The sequence below is a fragment of the Salvelinus sp. IW2-2015 genome, linkage group LG14 (assembly GCF_002910315.2).
Source record: "Salvelinus sp. IW2-2015 linkage group LG14, ASM291031v2, whole genome shotgun sequence".
NCBI classification, from domain to species: domain Eukaryota; kingdom Metazoa; phylum Chordata; class Actinopteri; order Salmoniformes; family Salmonidae; genus Salvelinus; species Salvelinus sp. IW2-2015.
In genome coordinates, this window is record NC_036854.1 from 25,104,233 (window position 1) to 25,123,445 (window position 19,213).

General features: G+C 51.6%; 1 protein-coding gene across 1 annotated transcript in view; it reads left to right on the top strand.

The window, feature by feature from the left end:
- The window catches only part of LOC111972978 (serine/threonine-protein kinase 17A), a 54,766-nt gene that overhangs the window by 19,831 nt on the left and 15,722 nt on the right, over positions 1 to 19,213 (top strand). Inside the window, 1 exon segment of the mRNA XM_070446781.1 lies at positions 5,996 to 6,208. Coding sequence (XP_070302882.1) covers positions 5,996 to 6,208 — 213 coding nt within the window.

Below are 19,213 nucleotides of genomic sequence, written 5' to 3' on the forward strand. Positions count from 1 at the left end.
TACTAACACTTTATTTTCTATTTTTGTTCAGTATATTTTATAGTATGAAGAATAAAATTGAACATAGCTGAATAAAATAGAAATTATATTTTTTCCAAACAATTTAAGGGATGTGTTCACACAGCTATTCTGTGTTGAGCGGTTAACAAAGAAACAGCTACTCCTAAACTCAGCAAAAAAAGAAACATCCCTTTTTCAGGACCCTGTCTTTCAAAGATAATTRAAAAAAATCCAAATAACTTCACAGATCTTCATTGTAAAGGGTTTAAAACTCCTTATGGCTTGGGTGCAGTATTTTGACATCTGGTTGAGAAGCGTGTCCAAACTAAACTGCCTGTTACTCAGGCCCAGAAGCTAGGATATGCATATAATTGGTAGATTTGGATAGAAAACACTCTAAATGTTCCACAACTGTTAACATYATGTCTGTGAGTATAACAGAACTGATATGGCAGGCGAAAACCTGAGTTATTTTGTTGTTGATGTGGGTAGTTTCAATTGAATGCCTATAGAGTATCTAATGGGTTAGGACCCAGATTGCAGTTCCTATGGCTTCCACTAGATGTCAACAGTCTTTAGACATTGTTTCAGGCTTGTTTTCTGAAAAATGAAGGAGAATGAGACCTTTCTGTCAGTGGACTGTAGAATCATGCAGTGCTGGTTTGRGCGRYTGKCCGWGTGCACGCCCTTCGTTGTTTTTCCTTTCTATTGAATACGCTATTGTCCGGTTGAAATATMATCGATTATTTAGACAATTGACAACCTGAGGATTAATTATAAACATCGTTTGACATGTTTCGTCAAACTTTACCGGTACTATTAGGATGTATTCATCTGCATGTTTTGACCGCCTTTGAGCCAGTGGATTCCTGAACAAAACGCGCCAACAAAACAGAGTTTTTGCGATATAAAGAGGGACTTTATCGAACAAAATTAACATTTATTGTGTAGCTGGGACTCTTGTGACTGCAACCATATGAAGATCTTCAAAGGTAAGTAATTCATTTTATCGCTATTTCTGACTTTTGTAATTTCTTTACTTAGTTGTAAAATGTTTGTATGCTTTTGTAAGCGGGGCGCTGTCCTCAGATAATCGCATGATATGCTTTCGCCGTAAAGCCTTRTTGAAATCTGACAAAGCAGCTGGATTAACAAGAAGTTCATCTTTAAGCCAATGTATAACACTTGTATTTTTTATGAATGTTTATTATGACTATTTCTGTATTTTGAATTTGGCGCTCTGCAATTTCACCGGATGTTGTTTAGGTGGGTCGCTAGCGGAACGCCTGCGCCAGAAAAGTTAACCTCTTTCAGCTAGGGGGCACTATTTTTATGTTTGGAAAAATAACGTTCCCAAGGTAAACAGACTATTTCTCAGGCCCAGATCGTAGAATATGCATATAATTGACAGATTAGGATAGAAAACATTCTAACGTTTCCAAAACGGTCAAAATATTGTCTGTATATATTATATATTTAACAAGACTAAAAACACCATTATTATATCACGAACTTGGCTGTTTTGTTGTAGTTGTTTTTCACAGAAACACACTGTCCAGTAAGTTGTTTTTCCCCCCTTGAGGTTCTCTAGAGTTCAAAACCAACTCCATTTCATCCAGTCCGTTTCCACTCCTGCCCCGACAACATGACGTTCAGCACGGTGGCGTCAGGCAGGCATGACTGCACTGGATGTTTCCTCTTCGCTAGTCAGATCTATCCCTCTTGGCTTCCCAGTCTCTAGCACGCCATRGCAGTATTGTACATGATGCAGGCTAGTGACACTGCTCTCAGGAGAAAGCACAGTATTGTACACAGTATTGTACATGATGCAGGCTAGTGACACTGCTCTCAGGAGAAAGCACAGTATTGTACACAGTATTGTACATGATGCAGGCTAGTGACACTGCTCTCAGGAGAAGAAAGGGAGGATGCCCCTATCCATCCATCCATCCATCCATATCAACATACAGTAAAGACAGCCTGAGACATATGACTGCTGTTCAATGAGAGCAGTAACTCAACCTTCAAGACCGCTGTGTTTCAGGGTTTGTGGTCAATTCCATGTAAATTCCAGTCAATTCTGGAAGTGGAGTGAAATTCCAATTTCTCTTCAATGCTTTTCAATGAGGGAAATTGGAATTGGATTTTGGTTTACTTTCTAAAATGATCCCAATCCTGCTGTTTCCTTTCCTTGAAAGACACGGGTGTTGACTGAGGACAGTCTTACACCATTTAACTTTATCTGCGTGTGCCAATGAGGGGTAAAGCAGTTCGGACACAAAAAGGAGCATGTGATTTGTGGTTGAGGTTCTGAGTTTCAAGCTCTAAGGCTTGTATGAGGGGAGCGAAGGTCAGTGAAGGATTTTAGGGTGGGTGTTTACTCAAAGTCCACCCTTGGCAGCTTGGCCCACTTCCAGAGGTCAGTCTCTCTCGACGGCCACTCTGTTTTGACGTGATCTGTAAAAATCCTTGTGTGTGTTTGTGGGCACTCATGGCTATCGCTCACAAAAACACTGTGTGTTAATCAGCCTCCCAAAGTCATCCCAGCCTCCCGAAGTCATCATTCTTTAGACCTGTTTACCAGAGATTTGGCTGGCTCTGGACTGTTCCACTGCAAACCTCTCAGTTCAAATAACCTTTCCTAGTCCTGGCAAATACACTCCCCTTAGTTAAGTCAATACCATTGCACTTAAATTGTATATAAATGTGAGGTATGTTGCGTTGGCCTGGAAACAATACAACAACAAAATAGTATCACTGTCTACTAGAGGTCGACCGATTATGATTTTTCAACACCGATACCGATTTTATTGGAGGACCAAAAAAAAGCCAATACCGATTAATCGGCCGATTTAAAAAATTATAATAAATAAAAAAATGTAAAAATAGTAATTAATAATAATATWAAAAAAATGTAAAAAAAAGATTTTTCTTTTTTGTAATAATGACAATTACAACAATACTGAATGAACACTTATTTTAACTTAATATAATACATCAATAAAATCAATTTAGCCTCAAATAAATAATGAAACATGTTCAATTTGGTTTAAATAATGCAAAAACAAAGTGTTGGAGAAGAAAGTAAAAGTGCAATATGTGCCATGTAAGAAAGCTAACGTTTAAGTTACTTGCTCAGAACATGAGAACATATGAAAGCTGGTGGATCCTTTTAACATGAGTCTTCAATATTCCCAGGTAAGAAGTTTTAGGTTGTAGTTATTATAGGAATTATAGGACTATTTCTCTCTATACCATTTGTATTCCATATACCTTTGACTATTGGATGTTCTTATAGGCACTTTAGTATCGCCAGTGTAACAGTATAGCTTCTGTCCCTCTCCTCGCTCCTACCTAGGCTCGAACGAGGAACACATCGACAACAGCCACCCTCGAAGCAGCGTTACCTATGCAGAGCAAGGGGATCAACTACTCCAAGTCTCAGAGCGAGTGACGTTTGAAACGCTATTAGCGCGCACCCCGCTAACTAGCTAGCCATTTCACATCGGTTACACCAGCCTCATCTCGGGAGTTGATAGGCTTGAATTCATAAACAGCAGAGCTGCTGGCAAAACGCACGAAAGTGCTGTTTGAATGAATGCTTGCGAGCCTGCTGGTGCCTACCATCGCTCAGTCAGACTGCTCTATCAAATCAATAACTTAGTTATAACATAACACACAGAAATACGAGCCTTAGGTCATTTAATATGGTCGAATCCGGAAACTATCATCTCGAAAACAAAAAGTTTATTCTTTCAGTGAAATACGGAACCGTTCCGTATTTTTTCTAACGGGTGGCATCCATCAGTCTAAATATTCCTGTTACATTGCACAACCTTCAATGTTATGTCATAATTACTCAAAATTCTGGCAAATRAGTTCGCAACGAGCCAGGCGACCCAAACTGTTGCATATATACCCTGACTCTGCGTGCAATGAACGCAAGAGAAGTGACACAATTTCACCTGGTTAATATTGCCTGCTAACCTGGATTTCTTTTAGCTAAATATGCAGGTTTAAAAAGATATACTTCCGTGTATTGATTTTAAGAAAGCCATTGATGTTTATGGTTAGGTACAGTCGTGCAACGATTGTGCTTTTTTTCGCAAATGCGCTTTTGTTAAATCATCCCCCGTTTGGCGAAGTTGGCTGTCTTTGTTAGGAAGAAATAGTCTTCACACAGTTCGCAACGAGCCAGGCGGCCCAAACTGCTGAATATACCCTGACTCTGTTGCAAGAGAAGTGACAAATAAATTCATGTTAGCAGGCAAATAAATTCATGTTAGCAGGCAATATTAACTAAATATGCAGGTTTAAAACATATACTTGTTTATTGATTTTAAGAAATGCATTGATGTTTATGGTTAGGAACCTTTTTCGCGACTGAGCACTGCATCGATAATATGCAACGCAGGACACGCTAGATAACTACACATGGTTGATGATATTACTAGTTTAACTAGTGATTATGATTGTTTTTTTATAAGATAAGTTTAATGCTAGCTAGCAACTTACCTTGGCTTCTTACTGCATTCGCGTAACAGGCAGGCTCCTTGTGGAGTGCAATGAGAGGCAGGTGGTTAGAGCGTTGGACTAGTTAGCCGTAAGGTTGCAAGATTGAATCCCCGAGCTGACAAGGTAAAAAATCTGTCATTCTGCCCCTGAACAAGGCAGTTAACCCACCGTTCCTAGGCTGTTATTGTAAATAAGAATGTGTTCTTTAACTGACCTGCCTAGTTAAATAAAGGTGTAAAAAAAAAAAAGAAAAAATCAGATTGTTATGAAAACTTGAAATCGGACCTAATTAATCGGCCATGTGGAGGGGTTACTGGTTACTCGAGGTAATTGAGGTAATATGTACATGTAGTTAGAGTTAAAGTGACTATGCATCAATCATAAACAGAGAGTATCAGCAGTGTAGAAGAGGGGTCTGGGTAGCCCTTTGATTAGCTGTTCAGGAGTCTCATGGCTTGGGGTTAGAAGCTGTTAAGAAGCTCTTTGGACCTTGACTTGCCACTCTGGTACCGCTTGCTATGCGGTAGCAGAGAGAACAGTCTATGACTAGGGTGGCTGGAGTCTGACAGTTGACAGCAGCCAAGAGGGGGGGGGCTGATGTGGGTGTGTCATCTTGATGTGGGTGTGTCATCTTCATGCACTCCTTTCTCTCAGAGAGGACCCTCTATTCCCTATGGGGTCCTGGTCAAAAGTAGTGCACTACATAGGGAATAGGGCACCATTTGGGACACAACACACTCGCTGTGTGTTCTTCACACCAGACCAGGCCCCTGCTCCTGCATCATCACAGTCCACATTCAAAGTGGGTCAGAGCCACAAAGCAGACGGTTGTAACGGTGAGAAAAAGGGCCCACTTGGGTTCTGGGGACGGGGGATGACTTCATCCTGTAGAAATGCCAAGGAGACAAAGGGATGTTAAGCTCCAACGATAACAAGTGTGCCGGTTTCAGAATCACTAGAACACCCCTCTCTTTCTCTCTCTCATCAACGCCATCACACACACACACAGCTCAAGTCTCTTCTCTCACTGAGATGAAAAGGTTCCACGGGGGGAAATAAGTTTGTGTAAATACGCTGCTTGTACATTGGTTCCTTTGATTTGTAGCGGCATTCAGCTCTAATGAGATGCACTGGGATTAGTTCATTTAGTTTCACAAGACTTGAAATTCAAACGTTCATTGCGGCTTTGTGTCATTCTTGTGAGTTGGTAGAAAGACAGTATTGGGTCAGTGGAACTAGGTCATGTAGTCAACTTGGCATTAACAAATGAAAGACTGCCTTCGGTTACCATAGTCACAGTTACCATGGTTACAGTTACCATAGTTAAAAGGCTTTATAATAACTTTGATGGTGAATAAATTAACCTACTGTAGATGGCATGAGGCTTTTCCAGCCGCTTTCTAGTCTACCTTATTCTGTGAACTAGAATACAACCTCTCAGTGAAACATAACTGTTAACGCAACACCCTCTTCTCCTCAGGGGGAAGTTTGCCGTGGTGAGGAAGTGTGTGGAGAAGTGCACGGGGCAGGAGTACGCCGCCAAGTTCATGAGGAAGAGGAGGAAGGGCCAGGACTGCAGGCTGGAGATCATCCACGAGGTGGCCGTTCTGGAGCTCGCCACGGCCAGCCAGCGGGTGGTCAACCTGCACCAGGTCTACGAGATGGCCTCCGAGATGGTGCTCGTCCTCCAGTTGTGAGTATAGCACTATGCCAATATGTTGTGGGAACAATCGGCGTTACGGTGCAGAGATGATGCAGACACGTGAAGAGGTCTGCCCCTCTTTCAGTTGTTTTAATCCTCTTCAGACATGGACAACATCTGGTTATGTACGTACTGTACACTCACACAGCTTGAGTGTCTCAGTAGTCTCAATATGGCTCCATCTCATTCTTCTACACTGATCTGAAGAAACAGGATAGGTGATGGGATCTCATACAAAGTGTTATTCAGGTCATGGAAAAGGAAGCTCCACTCCTACGTATCACTTTTGACCGACAGACTGTACGGGACAGGCTCACGGGCACAGCAGACTGATCTCCTGGCTTCCTGCTGCCTCACCTGGCTGGTGAATAATAAAAAGCTCATGACCCAGATGGTTCATTGAAAGGCAGCAGGTCCACGGCAAGCCATTAAATATTGAGACTGCAGTGAAACCCTGTCCTCCATGACTATCCCTCTTTCCTGTACACAGAGACACAGAGAGAGAGAGAGGACTGAGAAAAGGAGAATGGCAGTACAGGAGAAGGGGGTTACTGTACATAGGCAAGGAGAAATAATTGCAGGACTAGGATAAATACAAATAAAAAATTCACGATTGTGACTTATGTGAGGTAGAGACATAGAACTAGAATGAAACCGAGGGGGAGGGAGAGGCCTCCCTGGATAAAGGGAGGGAGGGCGAGAGAGGCCTCCCTGGATAAAGGGAGGGAGGGCGAGAGAGGCCTCCCTGGATAAAGGGAGGGAGAGAGAGACCTCCCTGGATAAAGGGAGGGAGAGAGAGACCTCCCTGGATAGAGGGAGGGAGAGAGAGGCCTCCCTGGATAAAGGGAGGGAGAGAGAGACCTCCCTGGATAGAGGGAGGGAGAGAGAGGCCTCCCTGGATAGAGGGAGGGAGGGAGAGAGAGGCCTCCCTGGATAGAGGGAGGGAGAGAGAGGCCTCCCTGGATAGAGGGAGGGAGGGAGAGGCCTCCCTGGATGGATGGAGGGAAGGCAGGAGAGAGAGAAGTCTCACTGGATAGAGAGGGGGAGGGAGAGACAGGCCTCCCTGGATAAAGGGAGGGAGGGAGAGAGAGGCCTCCCTGGATAGAGGGAGGGAGAGGCCTCCCAGGATGGAGGGAGGACAGGAGAGAGAGAGAAGTCTCACTGGATAGAGAGGGGGAGGGAGAGAGAGGCCTCCCTGGATAGAGAGGGGGAGAGAGAGAGAGGAACCCCTGGATAGAGGGAGGGAGAGCAGGAGAGAGAGAGCGAGTAAAAATCGTAGGCCATAAAGAGCAGTAATCCAGTCCCAAAAACCAGGGCAATACTCCCCATGCCTCAGTGAGCACTGGCTATTTCAACAACGTGCCACCCCCCTCCTCTCTTCCCCTCTGCTCGTCTCTGCTGCACTGGATGGGGCACACAGACACACACAGGCATTGTGTTGGGGATTGGGTTTCTCCTGTGTCACATGCTGACATTGAACTTTGGGTTTGTTAGGGCGAGAGATTTGTCAGGGATCCATCACACTGATTGGCTGATTGGTTTCCCAGACAGGATCCATACTGGTCACCAGGCTCTTTGGGTTCAAACTCACTGTAGAAGAAAAACTATTAGCCTACTGTACCTAACCAATAATAACATCTGAGTCAAGTCAAACTACTTGGCTTTTTTCTATTACAATATTGGAATATTAAAATATGAACACACTTTAATTAAGAACTTCTAAACAGTCTTTTCAACGTATCAAAAATATATGTTTATGAGTGGTAGAGAGATACCAGTGTTGTTGACCAATGAGACCTGCCCTGGTTCTCATGTGCCCCCTGTGTGTGTGAAAGACTGTCCTGTGGTGTGGAGAGGGAGAGGTCACAGCATCTAGTCCGACAGAACTTCTCCTCCCCGCCTGCCCGTGGAAACGACCCCGCCTGCCCGTAGAAACGACCCGCTGCCCGTAGAAACGACCCCGCTTGCCCGTGGAAACGACCCCGCCTGCCCGTGGAAACGACCCGCCTGCCCGTAGAAACGACCCGCCTGCCGTGAAACACCCGCTGCCGTAGAAACGACCCCGCCTGCCCGGAAACGACCCGCCTGCCGTAGAAACGACCCCCTGCCCGTGGAAACGACCCCGCTGCCCGTAGAAAACGACCCCGCCTGCCCGTAGAAACGACCCCCGCCTGCGTAGAAACGACCGCTTGCCCGTAGAAACGACCCCCCGCCTGCCCGTAGAAAAACGACCCCGCCTGCCCGTGGAACACCCCGCCTGCCCGTAGAAACGACCCCGCCTGCCCGTAGAAACGACCCCGACTGCCCGTGGAAACGACCCGCCTGCCCGTAGAAACGACCCCGCCTGCCCGTGGAAAGACCCCGTCTGCCCGTGGAAGACCCCGTCTGCCGTGGAATACTTTCTGAGGCACTGTATGCTTTAGAATGACACTAGGTTACCTGGGAGAAAAGTGATTTATTCTCAGGATGGAACATTTGTAAAAATACGAGGAAATATTCAACCCAAGTGTGGTGTGTGGTCTGTTTCAGAAGAGCAGAAACAAATGTTATTCTACTTAATGAAACGCTAAAAGGGGTGACATTAACTGAAGAGCAGACTCCGTCTCCACTCCATCTCCCGCCCTCTCTCACTCTGCCTTTCTTATGTTAAACTACTAAACTACTTCATTGGCCGCGACACAGTGTTTGAGCTGTAAATTTCAGATTTTTCCCCCAGCAAGAATCTCGTGCCTAGCACAAGTGGCCCTCGTTGCCCTCACGTTTCAATGCCCCCACCTACACACACACACACACACACACCTACTGGGCTTTAAAACAGTTTGCCGTCCATCATAAGGCGTTTCAGTGTGAGGGCGGGTGTTCTGTTGACTGACTGGTGACTGTTCTGTGGTCAACCAGTCAGAGTCCTATATCCAGTCACAGAGGGGAGGGAGGGCCTGTCTGATGGAAAACCCCAGGCCATACAAATACCATGGGAATGCTCTAACTCTGCCCTAAAGGAATGCCCTAACTCTGCCCTAAAGGCATGCCTAACATCTGCCTAAAGGACTGCCCAACACTCCTGCCTAAGGATGCCCTAACTCTGCCCTAAAGGAGGGCCCTAACTCTGCCCTAAAGGACGCCCTAATCTGCCCTAAAGGACGCCCTAACTCTGCCCTAAAGGACGCCTAACTCTGCCTAAAGGACGCCCTAAACTCTGCCCTAAAAGGACGCCCTAACTCTGCCCTAAAGGACGCCTAATCTGGCCTAGGACGCCCTAACTCTGCCCTGAAGGACGCCCTAACTCTGCCCTGAAGGACGCCCTAACCTTGCCTGAAGGAACGCCCTACTCTGCCCTGAAGGACGGCCCCTAACTTCTGCCCTGAAGGACGCCCTACTCTGCCCTGAAGGACGCCCTAACTCTGCCCTGAAGGACGCCCTAACCTCTGGCCCTCTGAAGACGCCTACTCTGCCTGAAGGACGCCTAACTCTGCCCTGAAGGACGCCCTAACTCTGCCTGAAGGACGCCTAACTCTGCCCTGAAGGAAGCCCTAAACTCTGCCCTAGAACGGACGCCTAACTCTGCCCTAAAGAACGCCCTAACTCTGCCCTAAAGAACGCCCTAACTCTGCCCTAAAGAACGCCCTAACTCTGCCCTAAAGAACGCCCTAACTCTGCCTAAGAACGCCCTACTCTGCCTAAAGAACGGCCCCTAACTCTGCCCTACTAAGAACGCCCTAACTCTGCCCTAAAGAACGCCCTAACTCTGCCCTAAAGAACGCCCTAAACTTGCCCTGAAGAACGCCCTAATCTGCCCTAAAGAACGCCCTAACTCTGCCCTAAAGAACGCCCTAACTCTGCCCTGAAGAACGCCTAACTCTGCCTAAAGAACGCTAGCTCTGCCTAAAGAAGCCCTAACTCTGCCCTAAAGAACGCCTAACTCTGCCCTAAAGAACGCCCTACCCTTGCCCTGCAAGAACGCCCTAATCTGCCTGAGAAGCCTAACTCTGCCCTAAACGAAAGCGCCCTAACTCTGCCCTAAAGAACGCCCTAACTCTGCCCTAAGAAGCCCTAACTCTGCCCTAAGAACGCCCTAACTCTGCCTAAAGAAGCCCTAACTCTGCCTAAAGAACGCCCTAACTCTGCTCCTAAAGAACGCCCTAACTCTGCCCTAAAGAACGCCCTAACTCTGCCTAAAGAACGCCCTAACTCTGCCAAGAACGCCCTAACTCTGCCTGAGAACGCCCTAACTCTGCCTGAAGAACGCCCTAACCGCAAGCAATCTGCCCTAAAGAACGCCCTAACTCTGCCCTGAAGAACGCCCTAACTCTGCCCTGAAGAACACCCTAACTCTGCCCTAAAGGACGCCCTAACTCTGCCCTAAAGAACGCCCTAACTCTGCCCTAGACTAAAACAGACTGAAACAGCTTTAAGTGGACTCCTGTGGTGTCCTAGCCTGTCCTGAACTAGCCTAGGGGGCTGGAGAGGGGTTAGTGTTTGCGTTAGCAAACGCAGAGAGATAATTGGTTGGCCTGCTAGATTAGCATCCTAAACTAATGCCAAGGACACCACACTGCATGACCTCTGCTAACAGTCACTCCAGTCCATATGGAGCCCCTCTGTGACTTGACCGCTCACCTGAACAAGGCTAAAACATTCCGTGTGTGGGGGATGCTACTCACTCAATGGGTCGCTACTGGAATGACCATTCTTTCGGACGTTAGATTGCTCTAGTTAACATTTGTTCATATTTCTCCAAGTTCTTTTTTCTTTTACCTTTATTTAACTAGTCCGTTAAGAACAAATTCTTATTTTCAATGACGGCCTAGGAGACTCATAGTTCAGCCTTAGTGTTGTCACGATACCAGAATTTTGACTTCGATCCTGATACCAGGTTCAGTATTACGATAGTCGATACCATGATAAAATAAAAGGTGTATTAGGTAAAGTCCCAGAATGCCACTTGATCCAGACAAATCAACTCAGCTACTGCTCTGTTCAATAGTTGGGCGTCTTTTGAGTTCAATATGATTTATTTTAAAGTTGATGAGACAGTCATGCAAATTTAATGAGATAATTATACAATCATACAATTCATTTGACTTTGGTTAAAAACAATCTAACTACATAACATAATGGTAATAATTGATTTGAATGGTAATTATCTATTTATAAACTGGGTAAATCAAGATATAGCCTAAGCTTTATCCACAATACAGCTGAATGCATATTCAATAGCAGTGTGTGCATGCATTGAGTTATTGAGCTTGTTTTGGCTGATTACATGGGGCTACAGATGACACTGTTATTTTATTGTACTGATCAAAAATAGAAGTAACAATCTCTTCTTTTATAAAAGTCTTGTCTCCTTAAACCCAGTAAGTAGGTAGTTCATGACAAGGCACACGCCCAGCCCCACAGTCAGTTAGGTGAGGAAGAGACGGGACTGACGGAAGTATCTTTGACATGACGGAGAGACAATTAGGTGAATTAATCAAGTTTGTGGTAACAATAAGCTTTGAAATCAACATATGTTGTTTTATGGTTTGCGTATTATCACAAAGAAAGACTAGTGAATTGATGATAGATTTAGCTGAAATGTTAGCTTGCAAAGCTGGAAGCTTCCAGTATCTTCTTCCATTGTAAAGTGTTGTAACCTGTATGGACATTGTTTTGCGAACAGTAATGAACAGTTTCAACATTTCTACATACCGTTTTGCATTATTCAAGGGTTTTAACTTCTGTGCATCATGAGTAGAGAGGTAACATGTTACAGCCCAGACTCCCAGTTCATCATGAGTAGAGAGGTAACATGTTACAGCCCAGACTCCCAGTTCATCAAAGAGAGAGATGAGAGAGAGAGAGCGGAGGGAGAGAGAGAGGAGACCTGAGGGAGGGAGAGAGAGAGAGACGGAGGGAGGGATGAGAGAGAGTGGTCGAGGAGGGTAGAGAGAGAGAGACGGAGGGAAGGGAGAGAGAGAGAGACGGAGGGAGGGAGAGAGGGAGGGAGGGAGAGAGAGACGGAGGGAGGGAGGAAGAGAGACGGAGCGGAGGGACGAGAGAGACTGAGGGTGGGAAGAGAGAGACTGTAGGGAGGGAGGGAGGGAGAGAGAGTGGGAGGGAGGGGAGGGAGAGAGAGAGCTGAAGGGGGGAGGGAGGGAGAGAGAGAGAGACTGAGCGGAGGGAGGGTAGGGAGAAGAGACGGGGGACGGGAAGAGAGAGACGGAGGGAGGGAGAGAGAGACGGAGGGAGGGAGAGACTGAGGGAGGGAGAGAGAGACTGAGGAGGGAGAGAGGAGACTGAGGGAGGGAGGGGAGAGAGAGACTGAGGGAGGGATGGGAGGGAGAGAGAGCAACTGAGGAGGGAAGGGAGGGGTTAGAGAGAGAACTGAGGGAGGGAGGGAGAGAGAGAGAGACTGGAGGGAGGTTGGAAGGGAGGGAGAGAGAGAGAGACCTGCGGGAGGGAGGGAGAGAGAGAGAGACATGAGGGAGGAGGAGGGAGAGAGAGAGAGACTGAGGGAGGGGGGAGGGAGGGAGAGAGAGAGAGAACTGAGGGAGGGAGGGAGGGAGAGAGAGAGAGACGGAGGGAGGGAGGGAGGGAGAGAAGAGACTGAGTGGAGGCAGGGCAGGGAGAGAGAGACTGAGGGAGGGAGGGAGGGAGAGAGAGGACTGAGGGAGGGAGGGGGGAGAGAGAGACTGAGGGAGGGAGAGAGAGAACTGAGGGAGGGAGTTAGAGGACTGAGGGAGGGAGAGAGTTAGACTGAGGAGGGAGAAGAGACTGAAGGGAGGAGAGAGAGACTGAGGGAGGGAGAGAGAGACGGAGGGAGGGAGGAGAGAGAGACGGAGGAGGGAGGGAGGGAGAGACGGAGAGAGAGAGAGAGACCGGAGGGAGGAGGGAGGGAGAGAACGGAGAGAGAGAGAGAGACGGAGGGAGGGAGGGCAGGGAGGGGAGAGAGAGACGGAGGGAGGGAGGGAGAGAGAGACGGAGGGAGGGAAGGGAGGGAGAGAGAGACGGAGGGAGGGAGGGAGGGACGAGAAGAGACGAGGGAGGGAGGGAGGGAGGGAGAGAGACGACTGAGGGAGGGAGAGAGAGATGCGTGGAGGGAGAGAGAGACGGAGGTGGAGGGAGGGAGAGAGAGACGGAGGGAGGGAGGGAAATAGGGAGAAGAGAGAGCAGACGGAGGGAGGGAGGGAGGGAGAGAACGGAGAGACGGAAGAGAGATGAGAGAGACCGGAGGGAGGGAAAGAGGAGAGAGGAGACGGAGGGAGGGAGGGAGAGAGGAGACCCGGAGGGAGGGAGAGAGAGACTGAGTGGTGGGAGAGAGAGAACTGAGGGAGGGAGGGAGGGAGAGAGCAGACTGAGGGAGGGAGGGAGGGCAGAGAGAGACTGAGGGAGGGAGGGAGGGAGAGAGAGAGAGACTAGGGAGGGAGGGAGGGAGGGAGAGAGAGACTTGAGGGAGGGAGAGAGAGACTGAGGGAGGGAGAGAGAGACGGAGGGAGGGAGGGAGAGAGAGACGGAGGGACGGGAGGCGAGGGAGAGAAGAGAGACGAGGGAGGGAGGGATGGGAGAGAACGGAGAGCGGAGAGAGAGAGAGAGACGGAGGGAGGGCGGGTAGAGAGAGACGGAGGGAGGGAGGGAGAGAGAGACGGAGGGAGGGAGAGAAGAGACTGAGGGTGGGAGAGAGAGACTGAGGGAGGGAGGGTAGGGAGGAGAGACTGACGAGGAGGGAGGGGAGGGGAGAGAGAGACTGAGCAAGGAGGGGAGGGAGGGAGAGAGAGAGAGACTGAGGGAGGGAGGGAGAGAGACGGAGGGAGGGAGAGAGAGACGGAGGGAAGGGAGGGGAGAGAGAGACGGAGGGAGGGAGGGAGGGAGAGACGGAGAGAGAGAGAGAGACGGAGGGAGGGGGGAGGGAGGGAGAGAGAGAACGGAGGGAGGGAGGGTAGAGAGAGACGGAGGGAGGGAGAGAGGACGGAGGGGAGGGAGGGAGGAGAGACGTGAGGGAGGGAGGGAGAGAGAGACGGCGGGAAGGGAGGGAAGGGGAGGAGAGACGGAGGGAGGGAGGGAGGGGAGAGAGAGACTGCAGGAGGGGGGAGGGGGGAGAGAGAGATGAGGGAGGGAGAGAGAGACTAGAGGGAAGGGAGAGAGAAAGACGGAGGGAGGGAGGGAGAGAGAAGCGGAGGGAGGTGAGGGACGGGAGGAGAGAGAGACGGAGGGAGGGCAGGGAGGGAGAGACGGAGAGGAGAGAAGAGACGGAACGGGAGGAGGGAAGAGAGAGACGGAGGGAGGGAGGGAGAGAGGAGAGGAGGGAGGGAGAGAGAGACTGAGGGGGGAGAGAGACGGACTGAGGAGGGAGGGAGGGAGAGAGAGACTGAGGGAGGGATGGGAGGGAGAGAGAGACTGAGGGAGGGAGGGAGGGAAGAGAGAGAGAGACTGAGGGAGGGAGGGAAGAGACGGAGGGAGGGAGAGAGGACGTGAGGGAGGGAGAAGAGAGAACGGAGGGAGGAGAGACTGAGGGAGGGAGAGAGAGACTGAGGGAGGGAGAAGAGAGACTGAGGGAGGGAGAGAGAGACTGAGGGAGGGGGGAGGCGAGAGAGAGAGAGACTGAGGGAGGGAGGGAGGGAGAGAGAGACTGAGGGAGGGAGGGAGGGAGAGAAGAGAGAACTTGAGGAGGAGGGAGGGTAGTAGGAGAGAGAGACTGAGGGAGGGAGGGAGAGAAGAGAGAGACTGAGGGAGGGAGGGAGGGAGAGAGAGAGAGACTGAGGGAGGGAGGGAGGGAGAGAGAGAGAGACTGAGGGAAGGGAGGGGCAGGGAGAGAGAGAGAGAACTGAGGGAGGGAGGGAGGGCGGGAAAGAGAGAGACATCGAGGGAGGGAGGGAGAGAGAGAACTGAGGGAGGGAGGGAGGGAGAGAGAGACTGAAGGGAGGGAGAGAGAGAGACTGCAGGGAGGGAGAGCGAAACGGAGGGAGAGAGAGACGGAGGGAGGGAGGAGAGAGAGGACCGAAGGAGGGAGGGCAGAGAGAGAGGAGGGAGGGAGGGGAGGAACGGAGGGAGGGAGGGAGAAGGACGGAGAGACGGAGAGAGAGAGAGAGAGATGGAGGGAGGGAGGGAGAGAGAGACGGAGGGAAGGGAGGGACGAGTAGAGACGGAGGGAGGGAGAGAGAGACGGAGGAGGGAAGGGAGAGAAGAGACGGAGGGAGGGAGGGAGGGAGAGAAGAGACTGGAGGGAGGGAGGGAGAGAGAGACTGAGGGAGGGAGAAGAGAGACCTGGAGGGAGGGAGGGAGAGAGAGACGGAGTAGGGAGGGAGAGAGAGACGGAGCGGAGGGAGGGAGGGAGAGAGGAGAGAGACGGAGGGAGGGAGGGAGATGAGGGGAGGAGACGGAGAGACGGAGGGAGAGTGAGAGACCGGAGGAGGGGAGGGAGACGAGGAGGGAGGGAGAGAGAGACGGAGGGAGGGAGGGAGAAGAGAGACCGGAGGGAGGGGAGGAGAGAGAGACGGAGGGAGGGAGGAGAGAGAGACGGAGGGAAGGGAAGAGATAGAGAGAGAGACGAGGAGGGAGGAGAGATAAGAGCAGAGAGACGGTAGGGAGGGAGAGATAGAGAGAGAGACGGAGGGAGGGAGAGATATGAGAGAGAGACGGAGGGAGGGAGAGTATAGAGAGAGAGACGGAAGGGAGGGAGAGATAGAGAGAGAATATTGACATTCGACGGAGGGAGGGAGAGATATGAGAGAGAACGGAGGGACGGGAGAGATTAGAGAGAGAGACGGAGGAGGGAGGATTAGAGAGAGACGACGGAGGGGGGAGAGACGGAGGAGGGAGAGAGGGAGAGACGTAGGGAGGGAGAAGAGGGAGAGAACGGAGGGAGGGGAAGAGGGAGATGAGGGAGAGACGGAGGGAAGGTGAGGGAGAGAGAGAGAGAGACGCGGAGGGAGGAAGGAGAGAGTAGGAGAAAGAGGGAGAGGCGGAGAAAGAGGGAGAGAGAGACGGAGGGAGGGAGGGAGAGAGAGAGGAGGGAGAGAGGGTAGCGGAGGGGGAGGGAGAGACCCATTTCCAGAGACGGAGGGAGGGAGGGAGAGAGAGACGGAGGGAGGGAAGGGAGAGCCGGAGGGGAGGGAGGGAGAGAGAGACGGAGGAGGGAGGAGGGAGGGAGAGACGGAGGGAGGGGAGGTGAGGGGAGAGAGAGACGGAGGGAGGGAGGGAGGGGAGAGACGGAGGGAGGGGGGAGGGAGGGAGGGAGGGAGAGGAGGGAGGGAGGGAGGGAGAGAGAGACGGAGGGAGGGAGGGAGAGAGAGACGGAGGGAGGGAGGGAAGAGAGAGACGGAGGGAGGGAGGGAAGGGAGGGAGAGTTATGTTATTGACGGAGGGAGGGAGGGAGAGAGAGACGGAGGGGGGAGGGAGGAGAGAGAGACGGGGAGGGAGTGGGAGGGAGGGAGAGAGAGACGGAAGGGAGGGAGGAGAGAGACGGAGGGAGGGACGAGATAGAGCGAGAGACGGAGGGAGGGAGAGAGAAGAGAGACGGGAAGAGGGAGAGAGGACCTGGAGAAAGAGGAGAGAGAGACGGAGGAGAGGGAGAGAGAGAGAGACGGAGGAGGGAGAGAAGAGAGACGAGGGAGGGAGGGAGAGAGAGACGGAGGGAGGGAGAGAGAGAGAGACGGAGGGAGGAGAGAGAGAGAGCGGAGGGAGGGAGGGAGAGAGAGACGGAGGGAGAGAGAGAGACGGAGGGAGAGACGGAGGGAGGAGGGAGAGAAGAGAACGGAGGGAGGGAGGGATAGAGACGGGAGGGAGGGAGGGAGGGAGAGGACAGAGGGGGGAGGGAGAGACGGAGGGAGGAGGGAGGGAGAAGACGGAGGGAGGGAGAGATAGAGAGCGAGACGGAGGGAGGGAGAGTAGAGAGAGAGAACGAGGGAAGGGAGAGAGAGAGAGACGGAGGGAGGGAGGGAGAGAGGGAGAGAGGAAGACGGAGGAGGGAGGGAGAGAGAGCGACGAGAGAAGCAGAGGAGAGAGAGACGGAAGCGGAAAGAGAGAGGGAGGAGAGACGGAAGGGAGGGAGGGAGAGACGGACGGGAGGGAAGGGAGGAGAGAGACGGAGGGAGGGAGAGATTAGAGAGAGAAGACGGGAGGGAGGGAGGAGAGAGAGAGAGAGACGGAGGGTAGGGAGGGAGAGAGAGACGGAGGGAGGGAGGGAGAGAGAGACGGAGGGAGGGAGGGAGAGAGAGACGGAGGGAAGGAAAAGGGAGAGAGGAGACGGAGGAGGGAGAGATAGAGACGAGAGAACTGGAGGGAGGGAGAGATAGAGAGAGAGAAACGGAAGGGGAGGGAGAGATAGAGAGAGAGACGGAGGGAGGGAAGAGATAGAGTAGAGAGACGGAGGGAGGGAGAGATAGAGAGAGAGACGGAGGGAAGGGAGGTGAGGGAGAGGGGAGAGAGAGACGGAGGGAGGGAGAGAGAGAAACGGAGGGAGGGAGGGCGGTGAGAGACCGGAGGGAGGGAGGGAGGGAGAGACGAGGGAGGGGGGAGAAGAGAGAACGGAGTGGGAGAGACGCGAGGGAGGGAGAGATAGAGAGAGAGACGGAGGGAGGGAGAGATAGAGAGAGAGACGGAGGGAGGGAGAGACGAGAGAGGACGGAGGGAGGAGGGAGAGGGTAGAGAGAGACGGAGGGAGGGAGGGAGAGTAGAAGCGAGAGAGGAGGAGGGAGGGAGGGGAAGAGAGAGACGAGGGAGGGAGGGAGGGAGGGAGGGAGAGAGAGACGGAGGGACGGGAGGGAGAGAGAGACGGAGGGATGGGGAGAGAGACGAGGGAGGGAGAAGACGGAGGAGGGAGAGAGAGAGAGAGCAGACGGAGGGAGAGCAAGAGTGACGGTAGGGAGGGAGGGAGAGAGAAGACGGAGGGAGGGAGGGAGAGAGAGATCGGAGGGATGGGAGGGGAGAGGAAGGAGGAGGGAGGGGCAGGAGGAGGGGGAGAGAGAGATCGGAGGGAGGGGAGATAGAGAGAGAGACGGAGGGAGGTGAAGAGATAGAGAGAGAGACGGAGGGAGGGAGAGATAGGAGAGAGAACGGAGGGTAGGGAGAGATTGAGAGAGAGACGGAGGGAAGGGGAGAGAATAGAGAGAGAGAGCGGAGGGAGGAGGAGAGATAGGAGAGAGAGACAGGGAGGGATGGGAGGAAGACGAGGGCAGGGAGGGGGTGAGAGTGAGAGAGAGGAATAAAAAAACGGAGGGAGGAGAGAGAGCGAGAGGAAGAATCGGAGGGAGGGAGGGAAGAGAGAGGAAAAAGAAAGACGGCATGGGAGGGAGGGAGAGAGAGGACGGAGGGGGGGAGAGAGAAGAGACGGAGGGAGGGGAGAGATGAGGAGAGAACAGGAGGGAGGGAGAGATGAGAGATGAATTTGAGACGGGAGGGAGGGAGAGGATAAGAGAGAGGGACGGAAGGGAGGGAGAGATAGAGAGAGAGTACGGAGGGAGGGAGAGGTAGAGAGAGAGACGGTAAGGAGGGAGAGATAGAGAGAGAACGGATGGGAGGGAGAGATAGAGAGATGAGCGGAAGGGGGGAAGATAGAGAGAGAAGACGGAGGAGGGAGAGAGGAGAGCGGAGGGAGGAGGAGGGGAAAAAGGGAGAGGAGAGAGAGAGACGGAGGAGGGAGGGTAGAGAGAGCGATGCGAGAGAGAACGGAGGGAGGGGAGGAGAGAGGACGGAGGAGGGAAGGAGAGAGAAGAGGAGGGAGGGAGGAGAGTGAGACGGAGGGGCAGGGAGGGAGAGAGAGACGGAGGGAGGGAGAGATAGGGGAGGGGAGAGTAGAGAGAGAGAGACGGAGGGAGGGAGAGATAGATGGGAGACGGAGGGAGGGAGAGAAGAGAAAGAAAAAAGGAAACGGAAAAAAGGAAGGGAGAGTACGGACGGAGGGAGGGAGAGAGGGAGAGACGGAGGGAGGGAGAGACGGAAAGGGACCGGGAGGGGAGGGAGAGACGGAGGCGAAAAGGGAGGGAGGGCAGAGACGAGGGAGGAGAGAGGGGAGACGGA